Genomic DNA, 27,105 nt, shown 5'->3' on the forward strand with positions numbered 1-27,105 from the left:
TCAAATCAGCGATTGCTCCGTGAGACTGATTCGAAGCCGATTACCAACATAATCTGTCAACGCCAATTACGACTATATGGGCATGTGGCATGCTACCCAGAAGCTGATCCTGCACATCGGGTTGTCTCCGAAAGGGATAACGCAGCATGGAGGAGGCCAAGGGGATGTACCCACTGCAGCTGTACCAGTCCGGCGCACCCATGGAGAGGGTAACAGTGGATATAGTGGGGCCACTGCCGTGTACACCCCGAGGTAACTGCTACATCCTGGTGGCCATGGATGGACTACTTCTCTAAGTGGCCAGAGGCGTATGGGATTCCAGACCACAAGGCATCAGAAACTGTAGCTGGAGTACTGGTAAAAGAGTTTTTCACCAGGTTTGGTATTCCAGGAGAGCTGCACTCGGACCAGAGCCGGGAGTTCCAGTCGAGAGTGTTCTGGCAGTGCTGTGAGCTGCTGGTAATCCACCAGACGTGCACCACCTCGCTCCACCCCAAGAGCGACGGCATGGTGGAGCGCTTTGATAGGACGCTGGTGGAAGAACTGGCCAAATACTGCAGCTCTGACCAGCAAGACTGGGACCTGTGGCTGCTGTTTACCCTGATGGCATACCGGTCTGCACAGCAGGAAGCCACAGGTTACACTCCCGCCCGGATGATGTTTGGTCGAGAGATGCAGCTGCCTCTGGACCTGGCCACTGGACAACCACCTGGGGAAGAGCTACAACAAACGGCGCCTGATTTTGTAGAGGCATTGCAGCAGCGGATGGAGGCCACGCAGCGACAGGTGTCGAGCAATCTTCGCCTCGTGGGGCAAGCCATGACCGACTGGTACCAGCTGCACGCCAGGGATGCCCAGTATGCAGTGGGGGACCGCTTCTTGCTGTACAATCCTCGCAGGAAACGAGGCCTTGCTCCGAAGCTGCAGAGCTACTGACAAGGCCCGTACACCATTCTGCAACGACTCTTGGGCGTCACCTACAAGCACAAGTAGGCAGCTGCACATTGTCCATGTTGACCACCTATGGGCTGCTGTGGAGGAAGGCCACTTCACGTGGGGCTGGCAGGGACCACCCTCGTCACCAGATAGTGAGATGAGGAGCGACAGCGAGGTGGAGGATGACGGTGGAATAGACAATTTTGCAGAGTGTGCTGTCGGTGGGCGTGAGGACCCAGAGAACAAGGCTGAGAGTGAGCCATGTGTATCTCACCCCCACAGAACAAGGAAAAAAAACCTCAGTGGTGGACAGACTATGTGTGTGAAAGTGATGATGAATAGTTGGGATGACTATTTTTGTAGGGGAGGGCAGTGATGCGGCAACGCAGAGTGTGGTAGATAGCGTTGGCAGCGCTGGCACGTTGGTATCACTGCTTTTGGTTGCAGAAGTATTGAGGGGTACCGGATGTGCCGCAACCGGAAGCAGGTGGATAATCCAGCCGTGATTGGTTCATAGATGAGCCAGTAGGAGTGGAGCAGAGGGTATAAAAACTGGTTTTAAGTTGGGTTCTTTGTTATATTTATTTATGTGTTATATGTATATGTGTATGTCAGTTTCATGTGTTTCATGTTATATCTATATGTGTATGTCGGTTACATTATTGGGTTATTAAAATAGCTTTTTAAGTGCCCCCTTTGCATTTCCTCACCAGTTGAACCTGCAGTGTGTTTTTTTTTATTGTTATTGTTCACCGGCTCCCCGGTGCCAATCTTACCCGTTTAACCGGTGAACGTAACAATTGGCGACCGTGACAGGACTATTATAACCCATGTTCAGTGTTCCATTTTTCCAGTGACCTTTTTTCTGTGATTACATTATTTTTTCTTGTGTTTCTGTGGTGTTGTGACTTTGATGTGTTTTTTTTCTGTGACTTACTCTGCCTGTGGTTTAAATTTACCTTTGTGCGATCAAGTGGCTCCTTTGGGTAAAAAGTGCTTCGTGACTTTCATTGGTATCGCACGAAACCAGGTGTGTTCACCGATAGCACTTATCTCTATTTTTTGCACATAGGCAGGTGTGTAATAAGTGTTATCCAAGTGTTGGGATCACACATGTTAACATCTACGCCAGATGGTAGTAGTCGATTTTGCACCGACTACAGGAAAGTAAATAAAGTGACAGTGCCAGACTCCTACCCATTGCCCTTGATAGAGGACCCTATAGATAGCATAGGAGTAGTCAAATTTGTAACCACTATAGATTTACTTAAGGGTTACAACCAGATTCCCCTCTCGGACGAGGCCCGAATAATATCCGCCTTCATCATCCCCTTCGGACTATACCAATACACAGTGATGCCCTTCAGCTTGTCTAATGCTTGCGCCACCTTCCAGAGGGCTATAAATTACATCACCCAGGACTTGGAGGGAACATCTGCTTATCTGGACCACCTGGTGGTGACTTCGGACGACTGGGTGACACATCTGACCCGTCTCCGGAGGCTGATGGGTCGGTTGCAGGAAGCCGGTCTTACAATCAACCTGGCCAAGTCCATCTTCGGGAAGCCTACGGTGGTCTACCTGGGACATGTGGTGGGGAACGGCAAGGTTTGCCCCAAGAGAGCCAACGTAGAGGCCATCCTTGGCTTCCCTGTCCCTACCACCAGGAAAGCTCTCATGAGTTTCTTGGGGATGGCTGGTTTCTACAGACGATTCTGTAGGAACTTCTCCACCCTGACGGACCTTATCAGCACTTCTGTCCCCTTCCACTGGACTCCGACCTGTGACCAAGCCTTCTAACATCTCAAGGCGTTCCTCTCCTCGGAGCCAGTGGTCTGGACGCCAGATCACTCCCACCCCTTCCATCTACAAGTGGACGCGAGTGGAGTTGGAGTGGGTGCTGTCCTCCTTCAAGCAGACCCCACAAGCTGCATCCTCCATCCCATCGCCTATCACTCCACCAAGCTGAAGAAACACCAACTCAACTACTCCACCATCGAGAAGGAGGCTCTGGCGCTCCAACGTTTTGAGTGCTACCTTCATCCTGGTCCTCAAACTACGAAGGTCTTCACCGATCACAACCCTTTGGCCTTCCTTCACGCCATGAAGAACCGAAACCAACGCATTCTTAGGTGGGCCTTGTTAACTCAACCCTTCAACTTGGAAGTCCACCATATCAAGGGGGTGGACAACATCATCGCCGACGCCTTATCAAGATTTTTCGTCTCACCTCCTTCATGAGCCCATTACGGAGGTCTTAGGGGTGAGGAAATGTTATGGCCCGCCCGTAACATACTCCACTACCATCACCTCCTCCGCTTGCTACCTCGTTCGCCACCTCTCCACCTCCCCTTCCACGTCACCGTCTCATGAACCTTCCACGCCACCGTGTCATGAACCCTCCATGTCACCGTCTCATGAAGCCCGCTACTGTCCCGAAGTTGGATTCATGCGGCCCCATTCGACTCAAGCGGAAGTGTTATGCGAGCTCCCGGCTTTCTGGAAGTCAGTCGAGGTCAAAGCCTCAACCAGTGAACACAACGCCTCTTGGATTACCGTGGGATCTACCTCACCCAGCACTTCACCACTGCGACACTGCATAAGTATCACTTCCCCTCATCCCGTGTTTTCCACATTGCCTCTATATAGGATTAGTATTATTGTTAGGTATTAAGTTGGGTTCTTTGTTATATTTATTTATGTGTTATATGTATATGTGTATATCAGTTTCATGTGTTTCATGTTATATCTATATGTGTATGTCAGTTACATTATTGGGTTATTAAAATAGCTTTTTAAGTGCCCCCTTTGCATTTCCTCACCAGTTGAACCTGCAGTGTTTTTTTTTTGTTGTTGTTATTGTTCACTGGCTCCCCGATGTCAATCTTACCCGTTTAAGCGGTGAACGTAAAAGTGTGTATTTACCTAGTTGTAGTTTATGGGAGGGGAGCAAGCTCATATTGACCCATCTTTATACCTTGTTTCGTCCAGCTTAGCTTTGAAACTGTGAACACTGACTGCATTTACCATGTCTATATCTAATCCATTCCAGGTGTCCACAGCTCTATGAGGGAAACTGTACTTCTTAATGTCTCTTATACACTGCACCTTCTTCAATTTCTTCCCATGTCCCCTTGTAGCCCTTGTTTCCAGGCTTAAAAAGTCTCCATCCACTTTATTCAGCTTATTCACCATTCTATAAATACCTATCAAGTCTCCCCTTTCTCTCCTACTCTCAAGTGTTGGAATTTCCAGTTTTCTCAACCGCTCCTCGTAAGTCAAATCCTTCAGTTCCGGTACTAACTTTGTGGCTGCCCTTTGCACCATCTCCAATTTTCTAATATTCTTCTTAGTGTGAGGGGACCACACGATCGCCGCATACTCCAGTCTTGGTCTTATCTAATTAACTTTTCATCATATCAGCATCCGAATATGAGGCGGCTATTTTCATTCTCCTTAGCAGATTTGTTACTACTCCCGTGATTTTATTTATATGCCTGTCTGGGGCTAAGCCTTCTGTAATTGTCACCCCTAAATCCACTTCCTCTTTAGACCTTTCCAAACTCAATATTTTCATTTTGTAATTGCCGTGTACTCTCCATTTACTTTTTCCAAATTCCATGACTTTACACTTATTCAGATTGAATTCCATTTGCCAAGTTCTACTCCATCTACCAATCTTATCAAGGTCCTCTTGCAGTTTCATACAGTCTTTTACATTTTTCACTCTCCTCATTATCTTGGCATCATCTGCAAACAAATTGATATGACTCTCAATTCCTTCACATAGATGCCGAACATGACTGGTCCCAACACTGACCCTTGAGGTACTCCACTAGTGACCTTTAGCCAGGAAGAACTACTGTTTCTTATCACTGTTCTCATTTCCTTCTCACTAAGGTAATCCTTCATCCATTCCAATAATTGTCCTCCAACTCCTTCATTGTTCTTAATCTTCCATAGTAACCTCTTGTGTGGTACCTTGTCAAAAGCTTTTTTTAAATCTACGTAGACACTGTCTACCCAACCATCTCTTTCCTGTACAGCATCTATTACTTTTGAATAAAACGACAACAAATTTGAGGAGCATGACCTTCCTCTTCTGAAACCAAACTGACAGTTTGTCAGCATATTGCTGCTTTCTAGGTGTTCCATCCAGACGTCTTTAATAATTTTCTCACACAGCTTCCCCACTACACTCGTCAGTGATACTGGTCTATAATTTAAAGGGTCTTCCCTACTACCACCTTTATATATAGGAACAATGTTTGCTCTTTTCCAGTCCTTCGGTACTTTCCCTTGCAACAACGATGTCTTCACCAGGCTATGAATCTTTTCTGTCAACTGTTCCCTCGTAAGTCAGTATTCAATTTGAAATTCCATCTGGACCAGGTGCCTTGTTTACATCTAGATTCTCCATCAGTCTCATAACATCCTCCTGATTTACTCCAATTAGTTTGTATCCATCCATCCAATTCATGATCTGCTAAGTCAAAATCTCCTTCTTCAGTAAAGACTGTTTGAAACCTTTCATTCATCACCTCAGCTATTTCTTGTACTTCTTCATATAGTTTTCTATCAACCCTCAGGCCAGTTATACCCTCTCGTTTCTTCATTTTTCCATTTATATGTCTATAAAACAGTTTTGGGTCACTTTTACATTTGTCCATTATATCCTTCTCATAGTTCTGCTTTTCAACCCTCATAATTCTCACACATTCATTTCTAGCATCAACATAATCTTTCTATCTATTTTGCGTTCGCATTTTCCTCCATCTATTCCATGCAATTGTCTTGCATTGTCTAGTGGCGGCCTAGCCCTTTCATATAATTATAGCTTTGTACCACTCCTTCCCTTTTTTACAGTTTACTCTTCCCTTCGGTACATAATTCTCCACTGCAGTATTATATATCTTGATAAACTTGTTTCATTTCTCCTGCAAATCTCTTTTCATCTTCAAAACATTTCTAGCTCACAGCCTCAAAGTATCTCCTTATTTCTTCAAAATTTACTTTATTATATCTATATCTTACTATTTTGTACCCCTCATCTATTTTTTATATTTCTGTACTCAGACTTATTTCATCGTGTGTGTGTGTGTGTGTGTGTGTGTGTGTGTGTGTGTGTGTGTGTGTGTGTGTGTGTGTGTGTGTGTGTGTGTGTGTGTGTGTGTGTGTGTATTTCTCTTACATTGGCTACACCTTTTTTCATGTAAGAGGAAGAAATGACCAAGGGCAACAAAAATTAGTTTTGGAAAAAAAGGCTCACAGAGGTGTCAGTCTCTTAACAAGTGCATTAGATAATTCAAAAGAGGACTCCCATGATGAAAATAAGAGTCATCAACTTTTATTTCTTTCTTTTTTTTTTTTTGCATAAGAATGTATGAATAATGTTGTGTGAAGGAAGAAAGTTGTCTTTACCCCCTCTTACCATTGTTTACTATAGGAAAATTATGTTTGAATAAGGCGATTTTTAAAAACAAAACACCTTCAGAAACGTAACCCTCAGGTTAATCAAAAGTCCTCGTTACATGGTACATATGCGTTCCTGAAAACCTTACCGCAAATCGAAATTACCGTATACCATACCCATTATAACATGTAATAATAAGGGATGTGTTTCAGCACGTCGAAAGTCACCCCTACGGACATGAAAATACATGAAAATAGTCATATGAAAAAAAAAAAAAAAAAATTTGTAAAGTACTGCGCAAAAGAAATACAATTTTTTTTTTTTTCACTCGTCACGTATTCTATCAGATGACGTCCCTCCCGAGGCTAAGGGACAGTAAGGATTTCAGCCATTACTCATAATATCCACAAAAAACACGACGTAAGGATTTTACTTGAGTTCAGTGGGAAACGTGGGAAGAGACTGATTGTTGTGGTAGCAGCGCGGCGTGGTGGCGCTATGGTACGATGTAAACAAAACGTATCAGTAAATTTTTCTTACCGTAAATAGAATCGAGGGTAGTAATTACCAAACACCGTTACTGGGAATTTACCGAATAACGAAGTACCGTATAAGGAGGACTTACTGTATATGAGGTTGTGATTATGTAGGTTTTGAGTGCTAACCAATCCTGTAACAGGTGTGTTAAAGGAAGTTGCTTGGTGATTTCTTACTTACAATTATTATTTCACATTATATTCAAGCTTTATTATTTACCTTTAAATATTACAGTGGAGACTCAATACTCGAATGTCTATATAGTCAAACTTTTCAATAGTCGAACGCAAAAGTTCGACTTAATACTCGAAAAAATATCTATTAGTTGAACGTCCATCCACGTGGCTGTAAACAAAGGGTCTCTCCCTTCCCGCCACCCCACGCGACCCACTGGCCACTGGGCCACCGGCCACCACAGCCAGTTGATCCTTTGCTATCGTAAAAATAACATTGTCCTGTGCTTTCTCTCCGCAGGTTTTTTTTTTTTTTTTTTTTTGCATTTAGAAGCTTACATTGGCACCGAAGAGGCTTCTTAGTGGTGAAAATAAGCCTACAAGAAAGAATGTAGTGACAAACATTGAAAGGAAAAAGGAGATTATTGATAAGTATGAGAAAGGAGGAAGAATAACTTTTTGATCGTTATTGAACCATGGAATAACCTATCTTGCAGCTGAGTACTGTATGGCTAAATCTACAATAGCCACAATACTAAGGAGACAGCTCATTAAAAGAATTGATGTGGCGATTGGTGTGAAAAGGCAATTTAAGCGACCTGCGGCAATGGAAGAAATGGAAAAATTGTTGATTGAATTAACCAAAGGCAGATGGCTGCTGATTTTTTGTCAGAGGCCAAAATTTGTGTGCTGCATCGTGATCTTATTTCTGATATTACATCTGACTCCAATGATAATTTTAAAGCAAGTAAAGGGTGGTTTGTGAATTTCAAGAAAAGAACTGGAATTCATTCTGAGGCACGGCGAGCCCTCCCCCTCCCCAGGTCAGATTGAAGCGAGTAAACGACTGGGTCATTTTGTCATCCTGAATACTACATTCGCCCAGCGGCGACTACACTTGCTTATAGTGAAAAACCTGGTTCACTCTCACATTCACACTCATGTATACTCGGCAGCGTGTGCACACAGACAAAAGATCATAAGGAACACTGGAGGACAGGAGTAAACATACGCTGTCATCAACTCCCACGATGGATGGTGGGAGCGACAGTGATTTCACGGTGTTCGATTCCGCCACCTCTCCCGCGTGCCTTACATATACACCTCAGGTCTCTCGCCATGTTGCGGAGAGACAACTTTTGAATGAGAGTGGTATCAGAAGGGCTTTGGAATTAACAGTTTCTACAATATTAGAGAGCGAAGATAGTGATGTTCTGGGTTCTGATAGGGATATAGGAGGTTCAACCACCGAGGGGGGAGGATATTCCACCACCACTACCAGCAACTCCTATTGTATGTATTTTGTATGTTTTTGCAAAAAATATACAAATTAGATCACTTTGCGAACATTTTGATTGATTGAGAGAGAGAGAGAGAGAGAGAGAGAGAGAGAGAGAGATACAAGGGGCCCGTTTTCTATCACTAGCCAAGGCCGCTGGACCCAATCGAACGCAAGGCCACGTACACCAATGATACAACCTCATTCAACCTGTGATATTTTGGTAACCATAGCATCTAGAGACTATTTTTTTTTTTTTTTTTGCTTTTTTGCTTTGCAAAGAGGAAGATTTAACATAACATATAACATAAATAATAGGGCCACCAGGACCCATCTAGGTTATCCTGTATCAGTCGCACAGCGACCTCGTCATCAGTACTTAAAGATACACTTACAAGTACACAATACATTATATACTAATTCTAAATATTTGGCCCATTAACAGTGCTAAGTCCTGCAGCGAACTCCTCTACAATCTGTGATCCCCATACATGGGGATCATGTCTTGTTTAATTATAGTAAATTTCTTATAAAAACTATCATGCAGCGCTATACATAATTATAAATCTAATAAATTTAAGTGTTTATCTAATCTGTTTTTAAACATTGTCAAACTAGTGCTATTTACAACCCTCTCTGGCAATGCATTCCAGAAGTCTACCACCCTATGACTAAAGAAATATTTTCTTATATCTAACCTGCAGCCTTGCTTTCTAATCTTCCTGCCATGATTTCTAGTCCTACTTCCCTCCTCTAAGGTAAAGAAAGATCTCACATCTATGTAGTTTGTATCTGAGAACATTTTAAATAACTCTATCATATCCCTCTTATACATCTCCTCTCAAATGAAAACATGTTTAATTCCTTTAATCTATCTCTATACTCCAGGCGCTTTAATGCTGGTATCATCCTAGTTGCTCTTCTCTGAACTGCTTCTAACATGTTGATATCCTGCCTATAATGGGGTGACCAGGCCTGTATGCAATACTCTAAATGGGGCCTAACATAGGAATTATATAAGCTACGCACCACTTCCTTACTTTTATAACTAACATTTCTATTTATAAAACCCAGGATCCTATTTGCCCTATTTCTTGCTTCTAAACATTGCTTTGAAAATTTCATAGTCCTGTCTATCACTACTCCTAAATCCTTTCCTTCCTCTACTGCCTCTAGCCAACATCCCTCCATCTCATAGCTAAAGTTTGTGTTGTCTTTACCTAAATGCATAACCTGACACTTTTAGAATTAAACTCCATCTGCCACCTGTCTGCCCATGCTATCAGCCTGTCCAGGTCTCGTTGTATTCTGTAATTGTCCTTTTCACCCTGTACTGCACATGCTATCTTAGTATCATCTGCAAACTTTGATACTTTGCTACTAATTCCTATATCTAAATCGTTAATGTACACCAAGAAAAGAAGAGGTCCTAGCACTGATCCTTGGGGTACCCACTAACCACTTCCTTCCACTCAGACATTGCCCCATTTAATACTACTCTCTGTTTCCTATCAGAAAGCCATTCACTAATCCAATCAACTAACCTACCCCTATCCCATGTAGTCTCAATTTGTACACTAGCCTCCTATGCGGTACCTTATCAAACGCCTTGCTAAAATCTAGATATATAACATCTATGCTATTTCCATCATCTAACTCCTTGGTAATATATTCTAAGATATCGAGCAAATTTGTAAGACAGGACCTCCCTGATCTAAAGCCATGTTGGGTATCTCTAATTAATCTATTCTCATTTAAATGCTCCCAAATACTACCCTTAATGATTTTCTCTAGTATCTTACATACTATACTAGTTAAACTGATCGGTCTATAATTATTCGCATCATCCTTCCTACCTTTTTAAATATTGGAGTAACATTAGCTAACTTCCAGTCCTGAGGTATCTCAGCAAACCTAAGTGATCTTTCAAAGATTAACTTAAGTGCTTCAGAAATACTGTCTACACCCTCCCTAAGTACTCTGGCATGTAGCTCATCAGGACCACTAGCTTTCCTATCGTCTAGTTCAAGAATAAATTTCCTAATAATTCCCGGTTTTATATCAATATTTTCTAAAGCTCTTAAACTACTCGTCGCACTGTTTGTAACAGGATTTCCTATTCTTTCCTAGTAAATACTGAAGAAAATTGTTCATTCAATAATTCTACTATGTCTTCATTTTGATCCACTACTACACCATCTTTTCTGAGTGGTCCAATCCTATCCTTATTTCTTTTATCACTGACCTTGTAATAACTATATAATTTTTGGGATCTTTACTCCCAGCTCTAGCTAGTTTTATCTCTGCCTGCCTTTTACTTTTTTTATAACCTTACTCAAATCATCCCTGACCTGTCTGTACCTAATCAAATCTACATCTTCCCACTTTTCTGCAACTCTCTATATGCCCTCTTCTTCTCTCTGATCTGGCTACCTATCTCATGAGTCCACCATAATGGCTTCCTGTTTCTCTGCCTTATATCTTTGTAAGGGATACACTGCATCACTATACCCTTTACTACAACCTTAAAAATATCCCACATCTCCTGTGCAGTTTTATTTCCAAAACTATCTTCCCAGTTTACCTCTCCTAATAACTGACGTAACCTACCATAATTGCCTTTCTGATAGTTTGGGACTCTAGTCTTATTCACTATATTATCCCTACTGGAATTAATGATAAATCTAATTATATGATGGTCACTGTTTGCTAAAGTCTCTCCTACCTCAACTTCCTTTAAACAATGCTCAATATTTGTTAGTACTATGTCTAAAACCTTCCTCCCCTAGTAGGTTTATCTACCATCTGCACTAAATAGTTATCCTGAAAACTTTCCATAAACTTATTTTCACTAGCATCTCCTACCATCCTCTCCCAGTTTACTGACTTAAGATTAAAATCCCTAAGATAATTGTCTGACTAGTACACCCCTATTTATCTCATCTACCATAAGGTTGTCTACATCTGCTGACTGGTTAGGTGGTCTATAAAAGCTCCTACTCTAATAACCTTACTTTTGTTTACTCTAACATCCAGCCATAAGGACTCTACTCTGTTATCTACCTTAATACCATTAACCTGACTGGAAATGAAGGATTTTTTACATAAATAACTACTCCTCCACCTATCCTACCAATTCTCTGGTGTAAATACATAATGTATCCATCTACTTCATATTCTTTCCTATTTTCCTAAACTTTTCCTCATTTACCCATGCCTCTGTGACACATACAACATCTAAGTCCTCCTCAACTATATAACTAGATAACTCGTCCTTCTTGTTCCTAAGACTCCTGGCATTTACATAAAAACATTTAAGTCCTGCTACCTTCCTAGATGCTGTCTCCTTATTTGGAATCCTAATCTTATTCTCTCCTATTTGCACCTGGAAATCTTTCCTAATCTTTTCACTATCTCTGTTTATCCTATCTAATTTATGTCTAACATCTTTCTTCTGGAATGCATTTGCTACCTCACCCCTACACTCCATCCCAACTCCCCTCCAGACATCCACTCAGCACATCCACACCCTTCCTACTCAGATGCACACCATCCCTAGCATACAAATCCCTTCGCCCATAGAACCTATCCCATACATCCACAAAGCTGACACCCACATGCTTACACATCCCTTTTACCCGATCATTCACACCAATGGCTCTAGACAACCATTCCCTGTTAACATACACACGAGGCAAGATTCCTGACACTACACACCTCCTACCACTCTCCCTTATCTTGCCTAACATTTCACGAAATCTTGCCACTAACTCCTCCGACCCACCTGCTCTGACATTGTTCCCACCTACGTGCAAAACTACTACACCCTCCCTCTCCATCCTCCCAACTCTCTTCTGCACCTCCTCACTCACTGCCTTCACACCTGCACCAGGCATACACACGTTTGTCCTCCTATCCCTGTCTTTCCCACAGAAAGTGCTATCTAAGTACCTAACCTGAGTCACCCACCACACACACCTGAGGTGTGCTAGGCACAACCCCCCTCCTCCTCTCCTCTTGTGGGCAGAACACCATTTGTTCTTACTCGTTTATTGAATTTCTAAGTGTAATCAGAATGTGAATACGGGCTATTTTGTGTGTTTCTCACCAAACCTCCCGAGTTACTGCGAGCTAAAAATCCCAACATCCTGAGTTTTAGTGGTTAATTGTGATGAAACTGGCCTGTTTTGAAAAACTAACAAACAAACAAACAAACAAAGGAAGAGAAGTGTTTGCCAGGACACAACCCCATGAAAGACACCAATGCTAGTGGCAACTGCAAAATTAAACAGCTGCTTTTTTCTTAACTTGGGTTTGGCAATGGCTGGAATGAATTACCTGATTTATAGTTATCAATAATCAAACTTTTTAATACTCGAACGGCCATTTGGACTGAATTAAGTTCGAGTATTGAGTCTACACGTATTTACTTTCATATTTCCTTTACATTTCTACATTTTCTTTTATCTTTGCACACAGTTCATCCACGAGGATGCATTAGTCAGTCACATTTGAGGTCTTCATTTACACACATTTATTAATTTAAAGTTTATTTATTTAATGTTATAATCTTGACATCTTTGCAGTGGGCAGATTTTGATTTTAACTCACCCAAATCAGAGATCCTAAGTATTATATAAACTGTGTAGTTCCTTCTGCTATGTTAACTATGGTGGTTCATAAATGCTGTAGCCAAGAGTGCCACACCACATACAGAGATCCTAGTATTATATAAACTGTGTAGTTCCTTCTGCTATGTTAACTATGGTGGTTCATAAATGCTGTAGCCAAGAGTGCCACACCACATACAGAGACAGTGCTGTCAGAAGCCTGCACTGGACTTCTTGATCATATTACATTAACCTCTTACTGGCGGAGTATCTATATATAGATGTTTAAAAAAATGGGACTTTTGTCATATTGTCTATATATAGACATTTGTTCTTATTTTACTGCACTAAGATGTAGCATGATCTATATATAGATGTTTCCTTACAATTAACAAAATTAATAAAATAAATCATTATTTAGCATCTCAAATACCCAAACGCTGGTCAACATGGCCTCTCAAGGCCAGTCACCTCTTGTGCTTTGTTGATGGTGGATGTGCTATGCATATAACCTAATACTGGAAAATTTTGCATTTTTTCAACTTTCTTTTATCATTAATCTATCATGTCAAGGAGAAAGAACTGTACCACACACCAGCACCACTGCCAAAAAAATATGAATAGGTACAAAACAAGTATGTATGTGAAAAATATGAAGAAAAGTGGAAGTAAATTACATCCAGGTCACAAGTCCTGGATATGAATAACCCAAACATTCATACAAATATACTGACATACATTATAACCAATCACATACAAATAACACTTATATATAGATTCAATTGTGTGTTCAGTTTTATGGCAGAGTCTACATATAGATGTCACTTGTTCAGTTTTGCAGCAGAGTCTATATATAGATTCAATTGTTCAGTTTTGTGGCAGAGTTTATATATAGATGTCAATCTGGAGTACCCATTTGTAGGGAAACTATATATAGACGTATCGATGAAAGTTAGTAGAGTCTATATATATAGACAATTTTTTATTTGGTTGAACACTCATCTGCCCTGCTGCTGGGAAGGGGTTAAAATTAAAAAGAGTATACGATCCAAGCTTGATGTGACCTTAGATCTTTAAATTCAAACAAAATGGTACACACATAATTTTGTTTTTTCAATTAATGTTTTCACAAATATACAAGATTCCATAAGATCATATTGCATATTACCTGTCATACTTATGATCTTAAATTAATTAAAACACAGATACTGTAAAAGGCAATGCATGCTTAAATCAATTACAGTGAGACTCTGTCAGAGCCAAGGAATGTGAAAGGATTACAGCTAAAGTGACTAGACTCCTCATAGGTTAGATGAAAATGAAGATATTTGCACCAGACACCATTATACACCAGCTTTCTTCAGTAGCTCATCAGCAAACTGCTCCAGGTCAGCACTAAATCTGTAGGAAGAAATGATGTTTAAGAATATGTATATACTTAAAGTACTGAACTTTTTTGCACTTATTAGTCATTTTACTATCAAAGTAAGGATTTTTATCTCTGTTGAGCTCAATAAACCTCTAGACTACACTTTTCAGATGAGTGTGGTGTGCAACCAGTGTTTGTCATAAAGTTGGAGCATCAGCAAAAAAGTAGTGGAGGTGCAAAATGAGACGTTGCCAACACTGTTCCAATGAGCTGGTCAGCTGCTAGCAGTGAGAATTTAGCTGAGCCACTAGACGTAAAATTCAAAAGGGAAATTTGATTTGAACTACACATACAACAAAATTCAGTTATACTGTGATAGAGTTGTGAATGAATTGGTACTTCACATACCTACTCTTGAGTTAGCACTCAGAAAAAGTCTTGAATTGTATAACATTTGCTATACATAAACATACATACATATGTGTTAATACATACTTTTTTTTTCTTTTTTTTTGTTTTGTGTGTGTGTGTGTGTGTGTGTGTGTGTGTGTGTGTGTGTGTGTGTGTGTGTGTGTGTGTGTGTGTGTGTGCACTTTAATCTAGTCTCAGACTCAGACACCTGGAACACTCTTGAGGGAATTGCCTTGGCACAATTTTCCACTTCAGGCTCAGGCAAAGTTATCGATTAAAATCATAGTGGAGCATCTGTTAGCAATGTTAGTTCATCATTATGACATTCATTGCCTATGATGCTGTTATCTTTGCAGATTGTTGTCATGATGATGGCTCTTGAAGCACTACATGAGAGAAAGCAAAGCCATTGGGCCACTGGTCTCTTAGGGCCAACTCTTAAGACCATGGCATTTTTTAGGCTTGCCAGAAGCAGTACAGTCTGGTCATGCATGTGGTGGAGACTACGACATCTTGCAGATTTGTACATACCTTGATAGCCTATTCAAATGAGAGTTGGGTCTCAACAGGAAGGCTTCCAACGGGTTTGCCTCACCCAAGGTGCTATGGTGGACTCACCCAACATAAGAACATGTTGTCGATATCTGTGCAGAAGGACAGAGATTTGGATCTTCATGTTGCTTATGTCTGCAAGCTTGCTTTATGGCCGAGACGTGGACACCAAACAGTGATATGAAGAGCACAGTGATGCCTTTAGTACTTGAATCCCTTTTAGAATTACAGCCTATCACTGAAGGGATTGTGTCTAGTATTGACAACTCTATAACACTAAGCTGAAATTTATTTATTACCTGTGTGGTCCATAATGACTAATTCCAAGCTAGTATAAAATTACATTTCTAAGTAAGGTGACACTTGGTTTTATTTTCATGGCTCACACTGGATGAGGTTTTTAAAGTCTGCTCCTGCATTTCAATACTTTGCCTTTCACCATGCTCAACTCCATCCCTCTTCTTTCCTTCTCATCCTCTCATTCACTGCCCTTCATTACTGTGTGCCTCATCATGCATACAAGTAGTGAGCTATGTGGTGTGGAGGAATGAAGAATGTGAATATTGGAGAGAGAAAAAAAAAAAAAAAGGAATGGAATATAGGATATATAAAATAGGAGGAATTTGGAAAGGTTGGGGGACAGGTATTAAAAGTCTTGCCATTAGCATAATGAGACGGAAAATTTCTGTTGTCGCCTTGCTGAGAATAAAATTTTAAAAAAGTCTGTCTTTAAGTAGGCAGGCAAGGTCCATGGCTAAGTGGTGTGTTTCATGGGAGTCCATCTTGTACTTCAATTAAATCTCTGATCTCAAATTGAAGAACTAAGTAGAATGGCCATACAATTCAAAGCTGCCTAAATTAAGCCTATCAATCAATCCTTCTGACAAATACTATGAAGTACAGTTAAGAGTGAAGACATCTTGCTCAGAAACTCCCAGAGATGCAGTAAACAGAGCACCATACTTCCAGATCTGTGCTCTTCATTGCTGACCATAATTTAATTAATTGATTTAAAATTTTAATCCTACCACTGGTATCCTGAAGGGCTTCTTTCTCTCTTTTGATATTGTAAAAGATCCGACCAAATAATACCGTAATTCCTGAAATGTCAGAATTCATGATACATCTCCATATTCCAATCTTGTACAAAGGATATTACTTGTGTTCCTTTTGAGACAAGACAAGAAAGAAGCATAAGGAAAATTTTCCCTCTTCTTTCCTTTACTTGTTTTTCTTTCTTGGGTGTGACATTGTAAGTGTGTGATAAAGCAAGCCAGACATACGAAGCATTGGTAGTTTATTCACTCTTATGAAGCTATAATGCGGTTTACCGAGCACATTATGAGAACTAAACACTGTTCATGTAGCATAGCAACCAAAGAATCAAAATAATGGTGCATTTTCAATAAAGTACAGTGGAATAATGAAAGCAAATCATGTCTACCTTTTCTCATCCGTTCCTTTACACACAGTACATTGTTAATAAACTCAGAACAGCTGAACTAATATAGTGCATAACACGAGAATAAATTTCAACATCATTTGCTCTTCCTCAGGACACAGCATGCCAAGCTTTAGCCACCTGCCAAAGGCTCTCAAGAATATATGAGTGTAAGAAATTTAAGGAAGCTACAAAAAGCCATCAGGCCTACATGTGGCAATCCCTGTGTGAACATAACTACAAGAATGGGAAATTAAAACAGGATAGTGTGTAAAAAAATGGAAGGTACTTATTTTGAGCTGAAAAAGGCAAGATGATCAGAGGTATCATGGTGACCATTGACATGTGGTGGTTGTGGTTGTAAGCAGTGATGGAAGTGGTAGTACACTAGTGTGCACGAAGGGTCTATCTACTCACAGACACGGAGTCAACACTTATGGCGCTACTCTGGCCTCGCTTCTGCCTCCTCCTTAAACACACACCCTCACTAGTTGTAGAAGAAATCATTGCTACAAGCCACATCTAAGCTCATAATAAAGCTTACTAAGATTTTCATGCCAACTACTCTTCTGATCTTATTAATTGCATACCTCCACTCCTAACACAAGCTCCTTACACAAGATAAGTGAAAGCATTGAGTTTTAAACATTGGTAATATTTTTTTTTTTCTTTCATGTAAGAGGGGAAGGACTGGTAGGGCAACAAAAATGCTTAAACAAAAAGGCCCTTTTAGATGCTACACCCCCAAACAAGGCCAAGGGAATCAGCCAAAAGCATGGGATAAAGTTCTTGAAACTTCCCTCTTAAATGAGTTCAGGTCATAAGTAGATGGAAATACAGAAGTAGGGAGTTTCAGAGTTTACTAAAGAAAAATTTGAAAGATTGGGAATACTTTCTCTTAACCTTATTCTGTCCACCTCTTTAACACAAGATTTAATCAATATTCTCAATCATTCATTCCTTTTTTTCTCTAGTAAATACAGAAACTACTTACCTGCTTTTGTACTTCCATCTATCTACTCAAGACCTTTTGGGCAATTCTCTCAGCCTTGTTTGGGGACGTAGCATCTAAAGGGACCTTTTTGTTTGTAGGTTTTTGTTACCCTGGGCCAGTTCTTCCAGTTTTACAAAAAAAAAGTAAAAATAAATAAATAAATAAATAAACAAATAAAAAAAAAAAAAATAAATAAAATAAAATAAATAAAATAATATAAATAAATAAATAACCAATTTCTAAAAGTTGAGGTATTCACTTGAGAAGAACCCCAGGAAACACCACAGAGAAAATGCCAATTCTTAATTTTGTCCTTGCATAGTTATTCATTAGAAGTGCAACATAATGTAGCACTTCTATTGTTTCACTTCATTCCTCACACATTCCCTATAAATTCCTTAGTCACAAATTCATTCTCTCTCTCTCTCTCTCTCTATTATATTATGCAGGGAACACACTACAGGTCTGTGATGTGATGAGAGAGAGAGAGAGAGAGAGAGAGAGAGAGAGAGAGAGAGAGAGAGAGAGAGAGAGAGAGAGAGAGAGAGAGAGAGAGAGAGAGCATGACCTTACAGGATACTCCAGGGAATCAACCTTGAAGAAGTGGAAATAGCCAGCAATATAGTACGATATTTTTATATAATTTTTCTGCTATCCTGGTAACAGCAGTAGTGATTATTGCTGTATCTAGAGTGCTTCTGACATTAATAGATCATAATAGTGTATCTTACCAACTAACCCATTTTTTGTCTTCAGAAAATATGAGATGCTTGTATAGGTGGCCACTGATACTTTGGGTTAGTTCTAATATAAAATATAACACCAAACTTTCATTATCTAAAGATTATTACATGAGAAATTTCCTTGAAGTACTTGAATGAATGAAGTTTCTTTTTTCACATGCATGCAAAAAGTCATTGGATCTGTATATATAATAAGGTTTTGTATTGGAACTTACCCAATTAATGACTATCATATGATATATTTTGAATAGAAGAATAAGTTGCAACAAGACCACTGATGTGGTTATATTTTTGTGATCTATGAATGTTGCAGCAATGCTCACACTGAATTCTTTACCCATAGCAGAGAAATTATACACCAATAAGCTTGCTATACCAGAATGAATTGATCAAGAATTTTCCTCTACTGATCTCTCATAGTACTGAGGCTGCTTGTAAAATAAATGTATGGAGATTCCAGTCGAATTGTTTCAAGCACATTTCTTCATCTTTCTTGTCTTGGCTTGTCTTGTCTTCTTCTATACTGTCTTGTGTTCTTCTTTGCTGTCTTGACACATGTCTTCTGTCCTTGCATTTCTGTCTGCTGTCTTCCCTCCTCTTGTGTTCTCTGCCATCTTGTATTCTTCTCTGGTGTCCTGCCTCATCTTCTGCTCTCTTCTCTACCATCTTGCCTCATGTAACCTATTCTCTTATCTGCTCACCTTCTCTTCCTCTCTCCCAGACTAGCCCCACTCTCAATTTCTGACTGGTTTGCTCACCATGGCTTCTCACATTAACACTTCTTTCACCATAATTTATTTGCAACCTTATCCATTATAACATACTATATAAAGCCCTTTCCAAATAAACTTTCAATGATACAGTGCAAAGAAGACAATGAATAAGAAGACTACTGGTATGAGCATAGGTTACACATATTTTCAATGCATACAAGTTTGTCTTTTCCATTTCAAAGAACAGAAAGATATGTTAAATAATGAAAGAAAATTAAAGAAAAGACATTAAAAGCAAATCAGACTAATGCACTTAGAAATTTTCTTCAACATAAATAATAGGTATTTTTTATAAAGTGTAGCAAAACTTTGGTATCTTTTAATCATGAGAAGAATTACCAAAGTACTGAAGTACATCTACTCTACTATACTTGCACAGCAATTCTATATAACACAGATAGTGGAATACAAATTTAGTACACCAGAAATTTTTCATTATGATTTGATTAATATGGGAGAGGAAGCATCATGTTTTACTAGTACAGAGCATATTTCCTTACATTTTGTTAGGAACTAATGTATGGTGTATGATTGTGTTGACATCATACCACCTGATGCTCCTTAGTTACTTTATCCTTCACTTTCCCATACAAAGCCTCATATGCTTCCTATATATGAGGCATGTAGAGCAAATGGGGTGAACTCGCCATTTCAACGTCCTTTAGTTAAGGGAAGAATGAGATAGGTATAACCCTCCTTTATAACTTGGCACAGGTTGCCAAGTAAAGTTCAACCATGTGGCAGAGATACAGATGGCTTAACCCACTAAGTGTTTCTCACATCACATGACATTTTACAAATACACTCGACCCTCATTTTTTGGAGTAAATGGTGCAGGAACTGGTCCAGATAATGAAAAGTCCGAATAACACAAATAGATCCTTTGTTTGTCAAAATATGGTCATTTGTCTTCTTAAGACTTTTTGAGGAACCACAAAATTCAGTCTATTTTGGTTTCCCTGATTAACTAAACTTAGATAAACTTAATCTAAGTTAGTCTAATACTAAAATTAACCTAACAGTACCATATATTGTAGCTTGTAAGTCGATTTGGCACATAAGTTGACCTCTATAATTTGACACTAAAATGCTGTACTATTAGTCTACCTTTCAGATAAGTTGACCCCCTTTAACTATTACTTAGCCTGGTCCAATGTTGCCTTGAGTCACTAAGTACTGGGTTTTGAATTAAGTGTTATCTACAGTAAAATAAATTCAACAATTCAGACAGATTGAAAACACCACCAACTTCAAGCATTTCAACATAAACAAGCTGTCAGTTTTTACTTTTTTTCTGTATTCACCTCTCCACCACTATATCTAACAAAATAGTTACTTTTAAGACTCTAATGGTAAGTGTCCAATCACTTACAATCCTGCAACTCATGGAGACTGCACATACTCCCAAAAGAAATATGCTCAAGGGTCATGTGAATATTTCATAGACAAGAGACTCAGGGAAGCTAGATAATAGGGCTCCTGGTTCTAGGAGATGGCCTCTTCATCCACCATGTTGTGCAGGGGACTGACAGTCTGTAGTAAGTAAGAGCAACAATGTATCTACACAAATACTGTAGTTTATTTTTATAGAATATTTTATTGAAACAAAAGATAAAAACATAATTGTTTTGTAACGAAACGACCATGGTTGATTGCTCAGTGTTGCCACCTAGTGGCAAGCAATCCATTTGAACAGCTGTTAGGCATGAAATTTTAAAAATGATTTTGTTTTTAAACATTTTAGATTATTTCAGGTACGAGTATTATATTTTTAGCTTTTGTATCAATAAAATATCCTATGGTAATAAACTACTGTATTTGTGTAGGTACGTTGTTCCTATTTACTACAAAGTATTAGTCCCTTGCACAATAAGGCAGAAGAAGAGATTGTCTCCCTGAACCAGGAGCCTAACACGAGCTTGGAGGTATCTAATGCAGTATCTTCTCCACTTATAACATTTTTCCTTGGTGCACCTTTATCACTTTTACTTGATGATGCATCCACACAACATTTGGCAGTATTAATTCCAGCTTCTATGTCACAGCTAGGGCCACTCAATTATGTCTAACACCATCGAGAGACATAATTAAGAGTTTTAAGGTACTGAAAAATGCAAAAACTTACTCATTCATATCGGACAATACACAGTGTTCAGTAGCATCGGCACTGCAATCTATTAGCTGTTTTTGAAAGTGTGCAAGGTGTATGCTGTTTGAATTAATTTGTTGGCTGTCTGGAGTCAAATTATCAAATTATTATCTGCAGACTGTCCAAATTAATCAAAATCCGGATAAATGAAATCTGGATAAACAAGGGTATGTGGTTTTTGTGCTAATTAATTTGCTTCGTATGATCAATGGTTAGTTTCCTGGGCGTGTTTGGCATGTTTCCTTAGAAGGTGCAGGAATTCTGGATACTCTCCTCCTGTCAGAGCTATCCTTATAGTCACCAAAGTCATGGCGAGTAGGCACTACCACTGTCTTGAAGAGTACCACACTCTGATATGATTCTAAGAACCATGAACACTATATTATGTAAATAGAAATATAACAAGAAAAAAAATAGTGCAGAAATAATATAAGCATGTTCACTGTGCAGTTCATGAGACTGCCAAAGAGTGAATTTGTTTTATGTATGATTTTATTTTTAAAAGAGTTTATTCAGTTTATGTATGTAGTTTTAGGGAATAAACTAATGGTTGGATGTAAAATATGCTGGAAGACAGCATATGAAGCACATCAGACATGGAGGAAACTGATTTGGCAACAGCAGGGGTTGAGAATTCCTGGTCTGGCAGCCTAGCATGGGAATTTATATAAGGCACGTTGATCCATTTAAATACTTTCATTGTGTTTCTTAGCTGATTTAAGGTTGTTTGAGCTAAGAAAAAAATGGATTTTTGGTAACCCTTGGGGATACCCTATATGTAATGTAACACTTAACAGATTAAGGTGACTGTCCATAATCTTGACCTTAAAAAGAGAGAATTCTGATAATAGCTTTGTTTTTGTTGACCTCATGCACGTGGTGGTGGATCCTCTCACATATTGATATTATCATCATTATTATATTATACTGTCACTTAATTATTATATTGTGAATATATATATATATATATATATATATATATATATATATATATATATATATATATATATATATATATATATATATATATATATATATATATATATATATATATATATATATATATATATATATATATATATATATATATACTGTCACTTAATTATTATATTGTGAATATATATATATATATATATATATATATATATATATATATATATATATATATATATATATATATATATACGAATTTACTTTATACGAATTCAGAGTCATATGGTGTCCAAAAATAGGGGTTATTCATCACATTGTACGAATTCCTCAGAATTATCCGGTTTCAAGAAAGTAAAAATTCGAGTGGCGATTTAGTTCAGAATTGAGCGCCAAGCAGCCTCATTGTTTACCTACACGTGGTTGTGGCAACATCTCCCTCTCTTGTGCCCAGTGTTTACCATGGCTCCCAAGCGCTCTTCTGCATCTCCAGCTGACGGTGATAAGCCCAAGAGAGCAAGGAAGACATATACACTGGAGCGAACCCTCACAGCAGCCAACTTTTTATATTATTATTATTATTATGAGGTCAATGAAGGCGACCCACTGGAAAGCATAACTGCATAAACCCAAAGGCCCAGTGGGCGGCACCTCACCGATAAGTGAAAGGAAGTAACAGGAATGAACAACAGAATAGGAAGATTGGTAGAGATCTAAGAGGTAGTGAGTTCAGATAGAAGAAAGGTATTCACACGTTTTTTAAATGCTTCAATGTTACTAGAATTAACAATCTCGTTGGGAATTGTATTCCAGAGTCTAGCAGATACTGGGATAAAACACCGGGAAAATTGTGAAGTCTGAGTGTATGGACTTGTTGGCGCAGTCAATCAAAATTCTCGAAGAAAATTACCCGAATATTGAAAGAAGCACCGCCGTCATCAGAGGGGTTATGGAAAAAATAACATAACATAAATATAACATAAATAATAGGACAACAAAGGGCCACCAGGGCCCATCCAGGTCATCCTGTATCAGCCGCACAGCGACCTCGCCACCAGTACCCAAAGATACACTTACAAGTACACAACACATTACACACCAATTCCAAATATTTGGCCCATTAACAGGGCCAAGTCCTGCAGCGAAATCCTCTACAATTTGCGGTCCCCACACATGGGAACCATGTCCTATTTAACTATAGTAAACCTCTTACAAAAACTTGCGGTCCCCACACATGGGAACCATGTCCTATTTAACTATAGTAAACCTCTTACAAAAACTATCATGCAGCGCTACACACAATTATAAATCTAATAAATTTAAGTGCTTATCTAATCTGTTTTTAAACATTGTCAAACTAGTGCTATTTACAACCGTCTCTGGCAACGCATTCCAGAAGTCTAACACTCTATGACTAAAGAAATATTTTCTTATATCTAACCTGCAGCCTTGCTTTCTAATCTTCCTGCCATGATTTCTAGTCCTATTTCCCTCCTCTAAGGTAAAGAAAGATCTCACATCTATGTAGTTTGTATCTGAGAACATTTTAAATAACTCTATCATATCCCCTCTTATACATCTCCTCTCAAATGAAAACATGTTTAATTCCTTTAATCTATCTCTATACTCCAGGCGCTTTAATGCTGGTATCATCCTAGTTGCTCTTCTCTGAACTGCTTCTAACATGTTGATATCCTGCCTATAGTGGGGTGACCAGGCCTGTATGCAATACTCTAAATGGGGCCTAACATAGGAATTATATAAGCTACGCACCACTTCCTTACTTTTATAACTAACATTTCTATTTATAAAACCCAGGATCCTATTTGCCCTATTTCTTGCTTCTAAACATTGCTTTGAAAATTTCATAGTCCTGTCTATCACTACTCCTAAATCCTTTCCTTCCTCTACTGCCTCTAGCCAACATCCCTCCATCTCATAGTTAAAGTTTGTGTTGTCTTTACCTAAATGCATAACCTGACACTTATCAGAATTAAACTCCATCTGCCACCTGTCTGCCCATGCTATCAGCCTGTCCAGGTCTCGTTGTATTCTGTAATTGTCCTTTTCACCCTGTACTGCACATGCTATCTTAGTATCATCTGCAAACTTTGATACTTTGCTACTAATTCCTATATCTAAATCGTTAATGTACACCAAGAAAAGAAGAGGTCCTAGCACTGATCCTTGGGGTACCCCACTAACCACTTCCTTCCACTCAGACATTGCCCCATTTAATACTACTCTCTGTTTCCTATCAGAAAGCCATTCACTAATCCAATCAACTAACCTACCCTCTATCCCATGTAGTCTCAATTTGTACACTAGCCTCCTATGCAGTACCTTATCAAACGCCTTGCTAAAATCTAGATATATAACATCTATGCTATTTCCATCATCTAACTCCTTGGTAATATATTCTAAGATATTGAGCAAATTTGTATGACAGGACCTCCCTGATCTAAAGCCATGTTGGGTATCTCTAATTAATCTATTCTCATTTAAATGCTCCCAAATACTACCCTTAATGATTTTCTCTAGTATCTTACATACTATACTAGTTAAACTGATCGGTCTATAATTATTCGCATCATCCTTCCTACCTTTTTTAAATATTGGAGTAACATTAGCTAACTTCCAGTCCTGAGGTATCTCAGCAAACCTAAGTGATCTTTCAAAGATTAACTTAAGTGATGTGCTATGAAGTTCTCAAAGAAAAACAACAAAAGAAAAAACAGCAATCAATAACAAGCTTCAGACCCCACACACCAAGTCAAGTAACAGAGTCGAAGACAGGCGACGACAATGGTGACACATCAGAGGAGGAAGTAGCAAAATAGAGGAAGAAGGTACTAATAAAATAATTTTGTTTAAACATTTCCCTTTTTCATAGTAATTTTTATGTCTTTGTAAGTTTATTAATAAAAGCATTAATAAGCATAATATAAATGTGTTTAATACAAAATGTATATGTACAGTGAAAGATTATTTTATTTTGAACACATCCTTCAAAGTCTAGTGGTGGTGGTGATGGAGGTGCGAGGATGCCCCTGAAGCCTCGCACTGGAAGGCAAGGCTGTTCAACCGAGGGACGAAAGTCTAGGGAATTTGGTATTCATTCCTTACTTTATACGGTCCCTTCTGGAACGCATCTACCGTATAAATCAAGGACTACCTGTATGTTATGTTTATATGTACTTTATGTACATCATGACTGTTAGTGTTACATTGTGGGAGTATTGTTCCCATATGTGCCTGTATCGCATCTTAGTTGCAGCTGTATTGTCCTTGGAAGCATCCATGCTCCCGGGTCTGTCTTGCCCTTGACGATCATCCGTTATCTTGCCATAATATATTCATCAAGTGGACATTGGAGTCGTTTACTCCTCCAGCTCATGGTGTACACAGCATCCTAGTACATATTGGTGGCGGCAGTGGGATTTTTGTTCATGCCTAGTGGACTTTGTTTCATCTACTCCCCCTGCCACCTCCAATCTTGTTTTTTTTCTAATCTGTTGTCCTGCTTCAGCAGAGTGTACCAGCCACCTGTGTCTATTGGAGAAGGTGGTTGCATTTCTGCACTACAGGTTGCATGAGTTGGGAAAAAAAAACTAAATAACTGTTTTGTATTTTTGTGAATTTTCCATGTTCTGTTGGGTATTGCTTCCCACTCAATTCTGGCTTGGGGACACCATCTTGCCTCTCTGGCTTGTATCATGTGCTGTGATTGGCTCTAGCATATGTGTTTGGCTTTTCATTGGTTCCCACCTGTGTATCACTACCTCAGTGGCTCTTGGCATGCCCAGTCTGTGAAAACTTTTGTCATTCGTTTTTGCCTATCACCTGGTACCTCCTGCTCAATGAAATATTTTTGGTGCCACTTTTTTTCTTTATAGATTTTTTTTTTCTGTGAATCTCTGTATACTGTACACAATTTCTAGTGTGATTTTTTTGCTATTTTTGCTACTCCCTGTGATTTATAGGCTATACACTATTTCTTTCACACTTACAGAAGTTACCCCCTGATTTTCAGACTTGTGTTAAGTCACATTTTCTTTTACATATTACTAGCTGATTTACCTGAAGTAAATTTCTTTTCACACAAGTGTATTTACTTTTCATTAGTATGTTTACTAATATCAATAATTATTTTCTATGTTTCTTTCCATTATATGATTATTGTGTTTTCTATCTGATTTGCCCTGATGTCTTTTCTTTTATGTCTGATATACTAATGCTTTATATTGCCCTAGCTTACTCAGTGACACCTGCCTGTTGTCACCATGGCTATCCTTACATTGCTACTGCCACTGCCACTGTTATTGCTGCCACTGCTGCCACATGTTCTGTTCTCGTAAGTGATGTTTGTGAGTCTGTGCTTGGGCATAGCTTCCCACATGTAGTGGTATTGTAGTTTTTACTACAGCAGTGCCACCGCAGGAGGAATGTATCTTTATACAGGAGGCTAATGGCCCACACGGGATACTTCATGCGGCATGTTTGACGACGTACATGGCATGGATAAGTTTCAGCCAATGAGAACACTCCTCAGCTACTTTCTCAGCTAATCAGAACTCTCTAGCTCATATGGGAGGGTGGAGATCATTGCTAGAAGTGAGCATTGTCTCTCCAGACATCAAACATGACACACAGGTCATGAGTTACTCCCACCTTCCTGTCCCCCACACCTGTAATAATGTAATAATGGAGGTAGGTGTATGAGAAGTTGATAGGACATAACCAGATATTTGTGTTCTAATGTGATATGGGTTTCAATCATGAAATAAGAGAACAA

General features: G+C 39.1%; 1 protein-coding gene across 5 annotated transcripts in view; it reads right to left on the minus strand.

Moving 5' to 3' along the window:
- Positions 1-12,875: 12,875 nt before the first annotated feature.
- LOC123508982 (kinesin-associated protein 3-like) overlaps positions 12,876-27,105 on the minus strand; it is a 224,708-nt gene continuing 210,478 nt past the window's right edge. For 3 of the 5 annotated variants that reach the window (XM_045263086.1, XM_045263084.1, XM_045263082.1), the window contains one exon: positions 12,876-14,349. In XM_045263086.1, the coding sequence (XP_045119021.1) occupies positions 14,309-14,349 (41 nt within the window). In that variant the 3' untranslated portion in view covers positions 12,876-14,308. Of the gene's footprint in view, positions 14,350-15,259; positions 15,373-17,715; positions 17,837-27,105 lie in introns of all 5 variants that reach the window. The other 2 variants (XR_006676061.1, XM_045263083.1) reach the window with 2 other exon arrangements.

This window comes from Portunus trituberculatus, chromosome 25 (assembly GCF_017591435.1).
Source record: "Portunus trituberculatus isolate SZX2019 chromosome 25, ASM1759143v1, whole genome shotgun sequence".
NCBI lineage: Eukaryota > Metazoa > Arthropoda > Malacostraca > Decapoda > Portunidae > Portunus > Portunus trituberculatus.